We start from the raw sequence: 14,940 nt of genomic DNA on the forward strand, positions 1-14,940 counted from the left end.
CTCCGGTCCTGACTCCAGCTTCATGTGTGCACACCCTGGAAAGCAGCAGTGATGGCTCAAGTAACTGGGTTCCTGCTCCCCACGTGGGTGACCTGGACTGCAGTGCAGCTGCTACTCTCCTCTACCGCTCAAGGGAGGGATCTTGAGGAGTCCATCAGTGGATGGGAACTCACTGTCTCTCAAATAAAATGAATTTAAAACAACACTAGGAGGGGACACAAAAATAAGCTCAATTTTTACTTTAATTTTTCCACAAACTCTTTGAAATACTCTGGTACAACTCACACTGGAAATTCTTGTGTTACCTTCAATGCTTCTCTTACCACCTCACAGTGCCTTCTCTCTGAGTTCATGATGTTCCTAAACGTTTGTTATCCTTGTGCAAGCATTTCCTAATCAGTCACCTGTGACTTACAGAGACTAATCTAGGGAGACATTCCATTTGTTTCCTTGGAAAAGAATGCTGACTTTCCCCCTTGTTTATTCAACTCTAATGGAGACAGATGCAAATCCAGCTAACATAATCAATCCAGTAATTTTAGTTCCCCTCATATTCCACCCGACTGGTGAGTTTACCCTACTAAAATTTAGCATTTAATGTTAAACACAGCCTCTAGGTCAAATTGTATGAACAAGCAAAAACTCAACCAATATGTATGTAGTAGATGCTACATTCTTCCCTGATACATGAGAACTAAATGCCAAGCAACAGGCAATTTTTTGGAAAATGTGTAACAAAGGGCCCAGTGCAACAGCCTAGTGGCTAAAATCCTCGCCTTGCACATGCCGGGATCCCATATGGGCACCGGTACATATCCATCCCAGCGGCCCTGCTTCTACTTCCCATCCAGCTCCCTGCCTGTGGCCTGGGAAAGCAGTCGAAGACGGAACAAAGCCTTGGGACCCTGCACCAGCGTGGGAGACCTGGAAGAGGCTCCTGGCTCCTGGCTTCGGAAAATCACCTCAGCTCTTGGCCAGTGCGGCCAGTGGATGGATGATCTTTCTGTTTCTTTTAAAAAAAATTTTTACTGCAAAGTCAGACATGAAAGACTACAACCTTATGTACACACTGTACCAATGTTCTCCTATATTATCAATTAAGCATTTCAGGCTATAATGTGCTCTTCTTCAGCTCCTTTTCCTTTTTGCTGTGCTAGAGCTGCAGTCCCAACATGGACGGGCTAGACCGATGACCTGCTGAACCAGTGTCAGCCTTCGGAGGCAGGTACACGTACATGGTTTTATCCTACCTTCTGAGTTCATTGTTCATCTGCTCTCCCATTTAGAGAGCTGAACATACAGTACTGAAATTCCAATAACAGGCCTCCCAATTTATCCCTATTAAGGAGACAGTGTGCAAATACTTCTAGGTTTTACAATGTGATTAAGCTTAGGGAATCACTTATATTTACAATTACAGAATGGTACAACCCACCACATAGTTTAAGATCAACATAGAAAATTACCTGTCATGTTTGATCCTGGCTAAGAGGGGCTCCAGCCACCCCACTGTGCACTCACAGTGAGCATCCAAAAAGGTGATCACTTGGCCTTTCGACACAGCAGCTCCTTTTAATCTAGCTCTGATCAGTCCAGAACGCTGTTCCATTCGAATTACATGAACTGGAACTTTTAATTTTTTCACATAACTCTCTAGGGGTCTTTTCAAAAAATCTGAAAAAGTAACAATAAGAAAGAATTGTGACACAGTGCTAGCCAAATACAGAAGCAATTCTGATTTACAATAAATACTCCTTCAACACAAATTCACTGAGTGCCCTTTGTTGGATTCCTGATTTATAAACCCATTTCACTGAAGGATCCTCTAAAACTTCATGAGCATGACCTACAGCTGCCTCTGTGAGTGCCTCCAGGGTTCTAGGCTGGCATGTTACCACATTTCTCTGACTCTGTCAGGGCTCAATGCTGCTTTTTCTAATCAGGGATAAGCATTTGCAACAGGGGAAAATTTAAGAACTTTAAGACCTCAATATAGAGGGCCCGGAGGCATATAGAACGCCTCGGGGTTCCCATATGGGCGCCAGTTCTAATCCCGGCAGCTCCACTTCCCATCCAGCTCCCTGCTTGTGGCCTGGGAAAGCAGTTGAGGACGGCCCAATGCTTTGGGACCCTGCCCCGCGTGGGAGACCTGGAAAACGTTCCAGGTTCCCGGCTTCGGATCGGCGTGCATCGGCCCATTGCAGCTCACTTGGGGAGTGAACCATCTGATGGAAGATCTTCCTCTCTGTCTCTCCTCCTCTGTGTATATCCGGCTTTCCAATAATAATAAATCTTTTTAAAAAAATAAATAAAAATACCTCAATATAGAGAAAGAACAGGAAATAACATAGCTGTAGGATTTCTTCACAGGCAACAGGAACGAACCATCCTACTGATTACCCCATCTTCTGACCACACAATTCATTTGTAGGGAGGCACATAGGTCAAGTTTTAAGAGATCTCCTGAACTGTAAATGTAAGTTCAAAGAAAGATCCTTCAAAGACAAGAAGCTCCAAGGAAAAAAGCTTTGGAGAGAGAGAGAGACAATTTGATGAGAAAACGAGAAAAGGAAGAGAAAAGAGGAAAAGGAAAGTATGTGAGGGCAAAATCAGCAGTTACAACGAACAGTTCAGAAAAGAGGCTAAGTCTAAATTCCAGTAGTGACTTTAAGCAGCAGTGAAAGCACCTGGGACATGAGTTTCCTGCTTAAGGCCTGGTAAAAGCCTGGAAGAGAGCCCTTGTTTTTGGACCTCTGTAGTCCATGTGGGAGACCCAGATGAAGCTCCTGGCTCCTGCCTTTAGCTTTGTCCAGTCCCAGTGTAGTGGCCATTTAAGGAGTCAATCAGTGAATGAAAATCTCCACCTTTCTCCTTCAATAACTCTGACCTTCAAATAAATAAGCTTTTAAAAAAGTTCATGTAAAAAAAAGTTCATGAAAAATTACACGTTCATTTTGAATTAAAAAAAAAAAACCAACAACAGGAAGAGCACAGCTTCCTTTACGCAAAGAGAGAAATCTTTCAGATCAGGTGAGTTCACAGAACTCACGCCAGAGAAGCTAACTTATTGATGGCAATATGACCAAACATCTTTTCCAGTTAGTCCCCATCTAATAGGTAAGACGATAATTTCTCAAGCAAAAGAAATACCTGACATGGAAACACTGCAACTCCTACATAACAAGCTCTAATAAGAGAAATCATGATCAATGTTTAGGCCCTCGTTAAATACTAAATAGTAGGGATCCAAAGAGCTTCCAAAATGCTGGAGCAGGGAAGACAAATGGGAGAAAATCAATTGCCAGTTTGATAACACTAGAAATGACTAAATGAGGAAGTAATGAGGGACATGAAAATGGAAAGGTGCTTTAGACACTACAATAGAAGCCCCATCATCTCCATTTCTGCTATTATTTTCTAATTTTGTTTCTGAGCTAAGAGTATCTGAAAATTATCACTGTAATTTCCTATAAGCAAAGTCTTAGAATCAGAAAGCTCTAGCCTGATTTCTGAGGGAAAACATTGAGAGCCATTACCGGATAAAAGCAACCTTTCAATACAGCAGTTGGTTCTATTGACCACAATGCTACTCATTTTATATTTTATCTAACCCTCAAACTACCCTACAGGATTAAGTGTTACTGTGCATATTTTATTAACGAAAGTCCATTGCATGAATGTAATCAAGGTATAGTTTGTTAGGGAGGGATCCAAGTCTATCTAAAGGCAAAGCCTATGTCTTGACTTACAGCAAGAACATCCTAGAAGGAAACTTGAGACCACTATAAAAGCATAGAATCAGAAAAAATTTTTAATACTTTTTGTCCAGATTGGTAGACTCTCATATGCTGTAGGATTTGACATAAATTCTCCTACATTAAATTAGTCAAGGTTGGTTTTATCATAAACAATATTATTTCCCAACAAGTTTTTCCTAAAATTTTTGGTTAAAAATGCAATTTAGAGAACAAAAGTTATCATTTCCAAGATCTATGTTTTTGGAAGATATAATACTCTCTCTTGTCTGTGAACAAAATGAAAAATTCATGAATCTGTGGTCAGATAACAAAAAAACACTATTCATACATATTCTTCACTTTTTTGTAGCTTTCATGCAATTAAGCTAAGAAACAGTTGTCTGCATCAGCCAATACAAAATTATGGACTGGCTGGGGAAGAGGAACCATCTATTCAAATTTCATTTTACATAAATGAAGGAATGGGAAAGTAAATGATTGTGGTTAGAGGGTGCTATTTCATCTAAAAATAACAGAGAATCTTATTTACTAGATTATTTGGATAATTACAGACCTATAAACAGATTCCGAAGCATCCCTCCATCAGACAAGATGAGACTTTCAGACTGCTCATAGCAACATCTGAGCAGTACCGGATACAACTCTAACATGCAGTAGGAAGAGGAAGGAGTTCACAGTCTAACAAACCTGATCCCTAAGAGCATCTCTTCTGGGTTTCATGAGAAAAACAACAGTCATCTCAGATTAGGACTATGACATCAATTCCAAGTCTTAAGAAAACCCTCTGAGGTGGCATCATGTAACTTCTGACATGAATTACATTTGCCCAGATTGACTGCATTACAGATCTTCTAATAGCAGAATCACATCAGAAGTACTGTACATAGTGCTTAAGGGGTCAAGCCCTAGGCTTAATTGCTCTATTACACTAAGCCTCATTTTCTTCATCAATAAAACTGGGATAATTATAGCACCTACTTCATACTTTCTTTGATATACAGAACTATTCAGCAGGCCAAATTAACTGTGAAATCAAATATCCTAAGGCCATGTGAAGACTATGTGTGTTATACACATTTCTCCTGAAATGTACACAGGTAAGAAATAAATGTGAGGATGAAATGACTGGCAAATCACTCATTTAATGATTTCCAGACTGTTTACTATGTAAAGGCATTGGGGGCAATGAGATAATGGTGAGCAAACAGTCCTTAAGGGAGCAGACTGGGGAAGGGCAGACATGAACTAATAAGCACAAGATTAAAACTCAGGTAAGAGCTATGGAAAAGTATAGTGTGCTCTGAGATGTGTTCATCGGAGGCCTAGAGAAGTCACATTTGAGATGATCCCTGAAGGATGAGAATTCAGCCTGCGGGGATGGCATAAAATGTTTTCTAGAAAACAATGTTAAGGGAGACAGAATAGGACCAGCCCAAACAAATGTCCAAGGTAGGAAAGAGGATGACACTTGCAGTCAATTCAAAGAGCTCTGAGGACAAAAGGCATAAAAATGGGGAGGGGTTAAGAAGCATGAAGGGAGATGCCAGATGAGGCCACAGGCACTGGAGGAATGTGTTGGACTGTTTTAGATATAAGGCCAAACTTTAATAAAATTAATGCTATTTACAAAATTTATGAAATTTTGTTTGTATCAGCAGTTACAATGCACAGTGATGGCAGGGTCATATTGAGCCTGGTCTCCAATCTCGGAGATTCTTCTGAAAAGCAATGTGTAGATCCAAGTCCAGACAAGATGCTGAGTTTTTTGACCTAACGTTTGCACTCTTAGGAGTCTACACTAAAGAAATGCTCTGAAATTCGGCTTTAGATGCATTTGCAATATTAATCAGTTATGTTTAGTGTAGAAAGGAATTGGCAATGATAGATTTCATAAGTAAAGCCCAGGGCACAGTTATACTTGCAGTCACTATCAATTATGTTCTTGAACACTGCACAATATGGGGTGGGGAGTGGCCATAGCAGTGTGTGAGCCCCTCAACTAAATCAGACATGTTTCCTCAAGCCTGTAACCGTTCATCCGTTCCAAGTGCCAGGAAGAGCCAGTGCTGGAATACAGGGGTTCATAGAGGAAGGCTCCCTGTTTTTGCCACGTGCTACTGGCTGGCTCTTGTCCAGAGGAAGTGTTTTAATCAAAAAAGTGCCATACTATACAGAAAATCAAGAAAGAAACAACAGAGCTAATCTATACTATGTACCAAACAGACCTACTTGATCTCTACAGACTACTTTCAGTCCACACTTTTAGAATATACACTCTTCATTAGCTCACGAAACCTACTCTGAGACCACATATTCAGTCACAAAGCAAGTTTCAGCGTATTTAAACAAAATGAAAATTATACCATGTATCTTTCCTGACCACCATGGAAAAAAGCTAAAAATCAACAACTCAAGAAACTAAAAAATGCATAAATTTGTAGACTGAAGAACACCCTACTCAAGGAACAGTGGGTCATAGAAGAAGGGAAATAAAAAATACTGGGAATGAATGAAGATGAGTACAATATATCAAAACTTATGGGATAAAGTGTCAAAGGAGAAGTTCTTAGCAATAAATGCCTATATCAAAAAATCAGAAAGGCATCAAATAAATGATCTATCAGTGCATCTCAAGGACCAAGACAAACATCAAATACAAAGTAAGTAGGAAGAAATATGGGAATGTAACAATAGACACTTCAGCTACACAAATCATCATCAGAATTTACCACAAATAGCTATTTGCCAACAAAGTAGGAAATCCACAAGAAATGGATACATTTCTGCACACATATAATCTACCTAAATTGAGTCATGAAGACAAAGAAAACCTAAATAACTATGACACAGACGGAATAAGTAGTTAAGACCTTCCAAAGAAAAGACCAGGGCCAGATGGCTTCACTGCTGAATTCTACTAAACCTTGCAAGGAACTAGTTCCAATTCTGCTCAAATTATTCAAAGCAAATGAAAGGGAAGAATTCCCTATATTCCTTCTATGATACCAGCGTCACCCCAAACCCCAAACCAGAAAAAGATACAAGAGAATCAGAAATGAATATTCCTACTGACAAAATCCTCAACAAAATACCAGCTAGTTTAGTCCAACAATACATCAGAATGATCATCCATTTATCCCTGGTATGTAGGGATGGTTCAACATAGGCAAATCAATAAATGTGACACACCACATTAACAAGCTGAAGGATAAAAAACCACGATGATCATAACAGATGCAAAGGCATTTGATAAAATACAGTATCCTTTCATGATAAAACCCCTAAGCAAACTGGGTATGAAAGGATCATTCCTCAAGACAATAAAGGCAGTATATGGAAAAAAACAAAAGCAAAAACAGAACAATGTCATTGCCAGCATCATATTGAAAAGTTGCAGGTATTTCCACTAAGATCCAGAGTCAGACAAGGATGGCCCATTCTCATCACTGTTCTTCAATACAATCCTGGCATTTTTAGTCAGAGTCATTAGGCAATCCTCCCAAACCCCGTCAAAAAAAAAAGGTGGGGGGATAGAAACTAAAAAGAAAGAAGCCAAGCTAGCCCTGTTTGCAGACAACATGATCTTCTATGCAGGGAAATCAAAAACTCTAGTAAGGAACTCAAAAGAGAATTTGGTAAAATTGCAGTATATAAACCAACAATAAAAATCAATAGCCTTTGTACGCACAATTTCATGGCTGAGAAAGAATTATACAATCAGTTCCAATCACAATACTTGTAAAAAAAAAACCATTAAATCCCTTGGAATAAATTTACCCAAGGATGTGAGGGATCTCTTATGATAAAAATTACCAAACATTAAAGAAATAAATAATACCAATACATGGGAAAACCTTCCATATCCATGGCTTGTTAGAACTCATATCACTAAAATGTCCAAACTACCAAAAGCAATTTACAGATTCAATATGATCCCAATTAAAATACCTCAACATTCTTCTCAGATCTAGAAAAATGATGCTAACATTCATTTGGAAACACAAGAGACCACAGATAGCTAAAACAATTATGAACAACAAAACAAAACTGGAGGCATCTCAATATCAGACTTTTAAGATTGACTACAGGGGCAGCTGTAATTAAGACAGCCTGGTACTGGCACAAAAACACACCTGAAGACCTCAGGAACAGAATGGAAATCCCAGAAATGATCCCACACATCTACAGTCAACTAAGTTTTTTTTTTTTTTGACATTTTATTTATTTTTGATAATGTCTACATAGTTGACCAGAGTGAGACCACTGCCTCCAAATACTCCCCTCCCTGCATCCTCTGTATCTGGGGGGGGGGGGGAATGAGGTGAAAAGCTTCACCCAGTCTCCCTGCCACCCGAGTCCCTGGGGATGGGGAACAGCCACCTGATGCCACCGCAGGGTCTCTGATGTGGTGTTTGCTACTAATTCTTGAGAAGCAAACAAAAATCAATCCAGAGAGAACAGACAGTCCCTTCAACAACTGGGCTGGAAAATTTTGATTTACACGTGTACAGAAATGAAACAAGACCCTATCTTACACAGTACAGAAAAATCACATCTAAATGAATCAATGATCTAGATATGACCTGATACCATCAAATTACTAGAGGAAAATATCAGGGCACTCTGTAAGACATAGGCATAGGCAGGCTTCTTGGAAAGGACCCCAGAAGCACCAGCAATCAAAACACAAAATAAATGGCATTACACCAAGCTAAAAAGCTGCTCTGCAAAGGAAACCTTCAGTAAAGTCAAGAGGCAGCCTGTTGGATAGCATTCTGTTGGAAGAAGCACTCTGATGAATTTGAGAAAGTATTTGCAAGCTTTGCAACTGATAGAGAAACAATGTCCAGGATCTATGAGTGCAAGAAGCTCAACAACAGTTAATAAAAAATGGGCAAAAGACACGAACAGGCATATCTCAAAGGATAAAATTCAAATGCCCAACACACCTATAAAAAAAATGCTCAGATTCCCTAGCCCTCAGGGAAATGCAAATAAAAACACAGTGAGATTTCACCTCATCCCAAAAGAAAAAAAAAAATGAGGGGTTGACATGGTGGTATAGCATGTTGATAATCTGCCTTGGTGTTGGCATTCAATGAGTGTCACTTCAAAGCCTGGCTATTCTACTTCCAATCCAACCCCCGGCTAATAGCCTGAGAAAGCAGCAGAGGATGGCCTAAGGCCTTGGGCTCCTGTACCTACATGGGAGACCTGGAAGAAGGTTCTGGCTCCTAGTTTTGGACCAGTCCAGCCCTGCCAATAGCAACCATTTGGGGAATGAACCAGCAGATGGAAGATCTGTGTATGCCTCTATGTAAATTTTGAGTTTCAAGTAAAAAAATAAATAATCCTTTTAAAAAAAATGAATGCTGGAGAGGATGTGGGGAAACCATTCTCTATTCCATTGTTGGTGGAAATTTAAACTAGTGCAACCACTATGGAAAACAGAATGGAGATTCCTCAGAAATTTGAAAATACTTTACCATATGATGCAACCATCCCACTCCTGGGAATATTTATAAATGAAATGAAATCAGCATGTGAGAGTTTTCTGTATCCTCATGTGTACAGCAGCTCAATTCATAATAGCTAAGATAGGGAATCAATGCAGATGCCCATTAACAGATAACTAAAGAAAAGGTGATACATATACATTACGGATACACCAAGACATAAAGAGGAACGAAATCTTGTCTTTTGCAGCTAAGTGACACAACTATAAATCAATACGCTTGGTTAAATTAGCTAGTCCCAGTAAGAAAAATCTCATGTTTTCTCTCCTCTGTGATAACTAATACAGAGCTCAAAAATGCAATCTAGAGAAGTGTGAGAGTGACATTCTGGTTTTTGATTACCATGTACAGCTTTTGTTTATGCACCCAAGGAATAGGTTTTGTTTTGATTTTTTGTTCTTTGTTATTATTATAGTCTAATTAGCAGGTGTTGATATGTTTACCTAATGGAGTGTTAAACCTGTGAGTGTGATGAAAATCAAAGTAAGTTATTGTAAAAACTAAAACAAGACTAAATAAGAAAGCAGGAGAGTGGGTGGGGAATGTGGCTAGGAGGGGATCAGGATGGGAAGTACCAGTAAGATCTTAAATATGTATTACAACAGATATATGTACAACTTGTTCATTTCATATAAAGCTTACGAAATCAAGTTAGGATCAGCTTGTGCTCGTAACAGCACACTCTGTATGCAGCATGGTCTACAGAAGGGGAAGGATCAAAGTGTACAAGGGGAGAATAGTTGCACTATTTTATTAGATTAGTCCACATGAGAATGACAGTGCCTTGGCTGTCTCTTGAATAAGACAAAGCAGACTGACATAAAAGCAAAGTGACAAAAAAAAAAAAAAAAAAACCTGCTTGCTCCGGTTCCTGGGCCTAACACCTACCAACTAAAAACAAGGAAGCCAAGAAAAATTACATTACACATCCCTAAACTGCACAGGATCACAACTACACTAAAGCAAACAAACAAACCCTGGCTATTTACAAACATCAGAAATTATATCTTAGTACTTGTAGTACCTGGGATTCTCCAGGCAGAAAAAAAAAAATCACACCCTTGGTAACTGACCCAGGGGAAGCCCTTGTTAGCCCCGCCTAGCGAGCTCTGAGTGTAACAGTGAACTAGATAACTTGATCTTAGTTTTCTCCCACATATTTACACAGGTTAGAGTATTGTTAAGGGTCTACATGATTCAAAAAAAAGGAGAGAAATATATATGTGAATTTCTCCTCTGTCACTCTGGAATGGTTAGCTATAATTACCTTTCTAAGGCCACAGTCCACCTGAAACTTACTATTCTAAATAGCTTTCTCAAGCAATCACAGAAAAGAGAAAATAAACGGGGGAAATGGAAATATATCACTCCTTGAGGAAGTATTTAATATGGCAAATATCAAACTGGCAACCAGATGGGATGTAAGAATTGCAGGTCACTGCAGGCCACTGCAAAATCTTACCTGCTACATCAGAAGCTTGGCCCATTTAAATGTTTTATGTGATTATAACTCTTTAATTAGATTATGAACTTAAGAATAAAGTAACCGAGGAAATAGGACTATTATCTTATTCTTCATTTGTACCTGTATAATCTGGCAAAATAGTAAGTTTTAAATTATTAGCCATGCACCAATTATTCTCATTATTATTAAATGCACATTTTTAAAGTGGGCATAGGAAGAAGATATGATGCTTGACTAGAACATCTTAGCATATGCAATGAGTCAAGGCCATCAAGCTAAAACACCAACAAGAGGTTTAGGCGATGACATTTCAGGCTAGACAGGAAAGAAATAAAAAGTAGTAGAGAGCTCCTGTCTGTAGCTCCCCACAAAATTTTTTCATATGAACATAATAATACTGGAGGACCACATCATACCAATGATTCCTAAACAGGTGTACTGTGAAAAAAAAAAAGACTAGGAAATATTAAATATTACAAGTTTATTTACTATCGAAGTCCTCTGTGTGAAATTCCCAAGCAGGATTGAGAAGAGTTAATGTTGACCTAAAATATCATTAATACATTAATATATACTTCCCATCCACCTCCCTGCCTAAGGCCTGGGAAAGCAGCAGAGGATAGGCCCAAAGCCTTCGGGCCCTGCACCCACATGGGAGACTTGGAAGAAACTCCTGGCTTTGGATTGGCTCAGCTCCGGCCACTGTGGCTATTTGGGGAGTAACTAGCGGATGGAAGGTCTTTCTGTCTCTTCTTCTGTCTGTAGATCTGCCTTTCCAATAAAAATAAATAAATCTCATAAATGAGCTTGGCATGGTAAGGTTTACAAGATATTCCACGATACTTGGAAGGATATTTAGGAAAGTATCCCTGTAAAAATGTATTGTGAGCCGAGTCATATCACCTTATCATCCTCAACCTTTTTTTTTATCCTTCTTAATTCTTTTACACACCTGGCTATACCCCATTCCTGAAACTTACAAACACAGAGGGAAACCTAAGAAGAATCTAGAGAAGCTCACTCATCCAAGGCTCATTTTGCTGTCAAAGACAATTTCCACTACACTCAGAACCAAATTTCTCCATTCGTGGCTATACTTAAGACTCAGTCTCCAAAGACTAAAAGCTGCAACTTCCCACAGTGAAAAACCTAACAAAGTTATGTGCAATTTTCACTGTTCTGCCCAAGTATTTATATTACATATTATTTTTTAAAACAAGATGAGCATATAACACAAAATCTTAATGAAAATATAAATTTGACAAGGATGTACTCTTTTGCATGTCTGAATGAATCCAAATGCCATAAAAATTTAAGTATACAATCACCATAGAATTGAAAAAAAAATTGTTTTTATTTATTTGGAAAGCAGAGACAGCTGAATAGCAGCAAAGGAGTGGAGAGGAGGAGGAGGGACAGAGGAAGGAAAAGAAGAGACATAGAGAGCTTCCAACCCAAGGTTCACTACCCAAATGCCTGCAACTGCCTGGGCTGAGCCAGGCAAAACTAGGAGCCCAGAACCCAACCTAGGTCTCTATCATGAGTGGCATACTAGAGCCTTCACACACTGCCTCCCAGGGTTCACATCAGCAGGAAGCTGCAATTAGTAATGGAGCTGGGACCCAAACTCAGGCTCCCCACTATGGGATGCAGGCATGCCAAGCTGTGGCTTAACTGGTGCACCAAACAACCACCCCACTATAAAACTATTTATGATAAGCAGAAGTTTATATAAACGTACTAGGTTAAAAACAGTATTAACTTGCTTTTCAACCACTGGTGACAAAAAGTGCTGCATATTATTGGCATGAAAATTAAATTTTACCTCTTTCACTGGCATCATCTACTAGAACAATTTCTTCTATCATGTGTCTTGGTGAGCGATTAATGACACTATGAACAGTTCGTAGAAGTGTGCTCCAAGCCTCATTGTGGAAAACAATCACCACACTTGTTGTAGGAAGATTATCTGGATACACTTTTGTTTTACACCTAGAGACAAAGCAAATGCCTTTATAAAAAGTGACTGTTAAGACAGCATAATAAATGAATCTGGAGTAGAAGGGATAACAGAACAATGAAAACAGTCTGCTTCTGTGGTAGGCTGCTGATTATTTTAAACTGAAGTTTTGGTTAACACTGCATGTTTAATAATCAAAACCCAATTAAAGATATATATTTAAATTGGAATTTTAAAGATTTCACTTAAAAAAAAAAAGATTTATTTATTCAAAAGGCAGAGTTAGAGGGACAGAGACAGGCAGATCTCCCATCTACTGCTCTATATCCAAAATGGCTACAATGGCTGGGGTTTGGGTCAGGATCAAGCCAGGAACTTCTTCCCAATCTCCCTCATGGGTTCAGTGGCTCAAGGACTGGGACACTCCCTGCCCTTTTCCCAGGCACATTAGCAGGGAGCTGGTTTGGAAGCAGTGTTCATTTAGAATGCTGATGTCAGGTGGCAGTTTTATCCAATATGCCATGGCCTCGACATCACTTAGTGGTTTTAAAGTTAGGTACCTTTTCCTGATGTTTCTGTTGATTCATTTTACGGAAAAATGAACTAAGGTTGTGTTATCACAGAGTGAATGTTTCAAGAACCCAGTAAAACAAAAAATAAAAATCGCCAGAGTTTAGAGTTGAATGAATAAATAAAAATATTAGAATCATGAAGAGAGAGAATATTTATGCAGTTCTTACTATATCACTCTGTAAAGATACTTGAAGCCACATTTCACAGATGAGAAATAGAACAGATTTGGAAGAAGTAGAAATGCCTGGCTGAAGACTCCACAACCTGTTCTTTGCTAATCACACTCTTGATGCTGCCACCTCCATAATTAAATGTCAACATTCATTTGTTTAGTAAAGAGTATTTTTGCATGAAAATGGCGATCATCACAAAGACCAAAAATATCCAAAATATACACACATAAAATTTGCAAATTAACTGTATGTCTCTAGCACTTTGTTAAGCAATAACATGATCTTTCAATTTTGCTAGCTAGATCCATCTAGTAGGTAACATAGCTATTGGAGATCCAGTAAGAACAGTAAAGAACAGTAAAGCTACTGAGAGGTGCCCCGCAGAGTGCACATAAAGCCCCCTCTTAGTATCCCCAACTGTAGAAGCTGCGCCAGCCTTCTGTTCCCCTTTCCCCTGTTCTCTTCCAAACTCCTCAAACCTTGCACTTTGCTGTATCCTCTGTTATGAATTGACAACAGAAACGGAGAAAGGGAAGAAGGGGTGGGGGCGAAGGGAATGAGGAAAACACCAATAAAAAGCTACTGCAACCCTATGTTACTTACTGAACACTGCTGGGAAAAGGCAAAGGACAGGGAAATAAAGATGACAAGGTTAAGGGTTTGACAAGAGAATTGAAAAAGAGGTCACTTATTGCTGGGGCCCCCAGCGGCCCTCAACCATTCTCTCTCAGGACAGGAGATACAAAGTAGTTTCCAGTGTCCTTCACTGCATCTCATTTCTGCAGCTCCTACTTTCTCCACCAAAACCTTTTTCACAGAGGGTTTGCACAGGGTTTTCATCTCCTACAACCACTCATCCGAAGCACCCAAGGCCTGATTTCCATCTCAGGGTTCATTCTCCTGTACCCTGCCTTTACTCCAAGATCTAGCACAAAGTTCTAGCCTGCCAAACTTTCTGTATCTCTTTTACTCCAAGTTTGGGCTAAAGAGACAGAGTCTGAGAGACAAACTGCTAACACTTTGAGGGCAGAAACTGAATTCTTAAACTATTCCTATTGTAAATAATGGCTACATTCATATATTTGTACTATTTTTAGGTACACTAGAGGTGTGTAAGCCAATATACTTGGTGTTTTTATGGGAGAATGGATCCTAAATGCCTGACCCAAACTAGTTACATATGACTATGAAATCAGGCCTGAGTATATGAATAAGAAGATTTGGCTTTATATATACCTTTCCCCCAAGTTAGTCCTATTTACTATTTTTTTAAATGCTTATTTCTTTTCAGCTACTTGAAAGGCAGAGTGACATACAAACACAGAGATCTTCTATCCACAAGTATTATCAACCAGTATATTTCCTAAATGACTACAACAGCCAGGTCTGTGCAAGGTCAAAGAAAGGAACCCTGAACTTCTCTGAAGTCTCTTATGCGGGCCACAGAGGCCTAAGTACTTGGGTCATCCTCTGCTACCTCCCAGTATAATTACCG

The 14,940-nt window shown here is 39.2% G+C and overlaps 1 protein-coding gene across 2 annotated transcripts in view; it reads right to left on the minus strand.

The window, feature by feature from the left end:
* The window catches only part of GALNT1 (polypeptide N-acetylgalactosaminyltransferase 1), a 91,505-nt gene that overhangs the window by 28,566 nt on the left and 47,999 nt on the right, over positions 1–14,940 (minus strand). For both annotated transcript variants that reach the window (XM_058677167.1, XM_058677168.1), the window contains 2 exons: positions 12,565–12,731; positions 1,467–1,674 (listed from right to left, as the gene is read on the minus strand). In XM_058677167.1, the coding sequence (XP_058533150.1) occupies positions 1,467–1,674; positions 12,565–12,731 (375 nt within the window). The remainder of the gene's footprint in view (positions 1–1,466; positions 1,675–12,564; positions 12,732–14,940) is intronic.

The sequence above is a fragment of the Ochotona princeps genome, chromosome 18 (assembly GCF_030435755.1).
Source record: "Ochotona princeps isolate mOchPri1 chromosome 18, mOchPri1.hap1, whole genome shotgun sequence".
Taxonomy (NCBI): Eukaryota; Metazoa; Chordata; class Mammalia; order Lagomorpha; family Ochotonidae; genus Ochotona; species Ochotona princeps.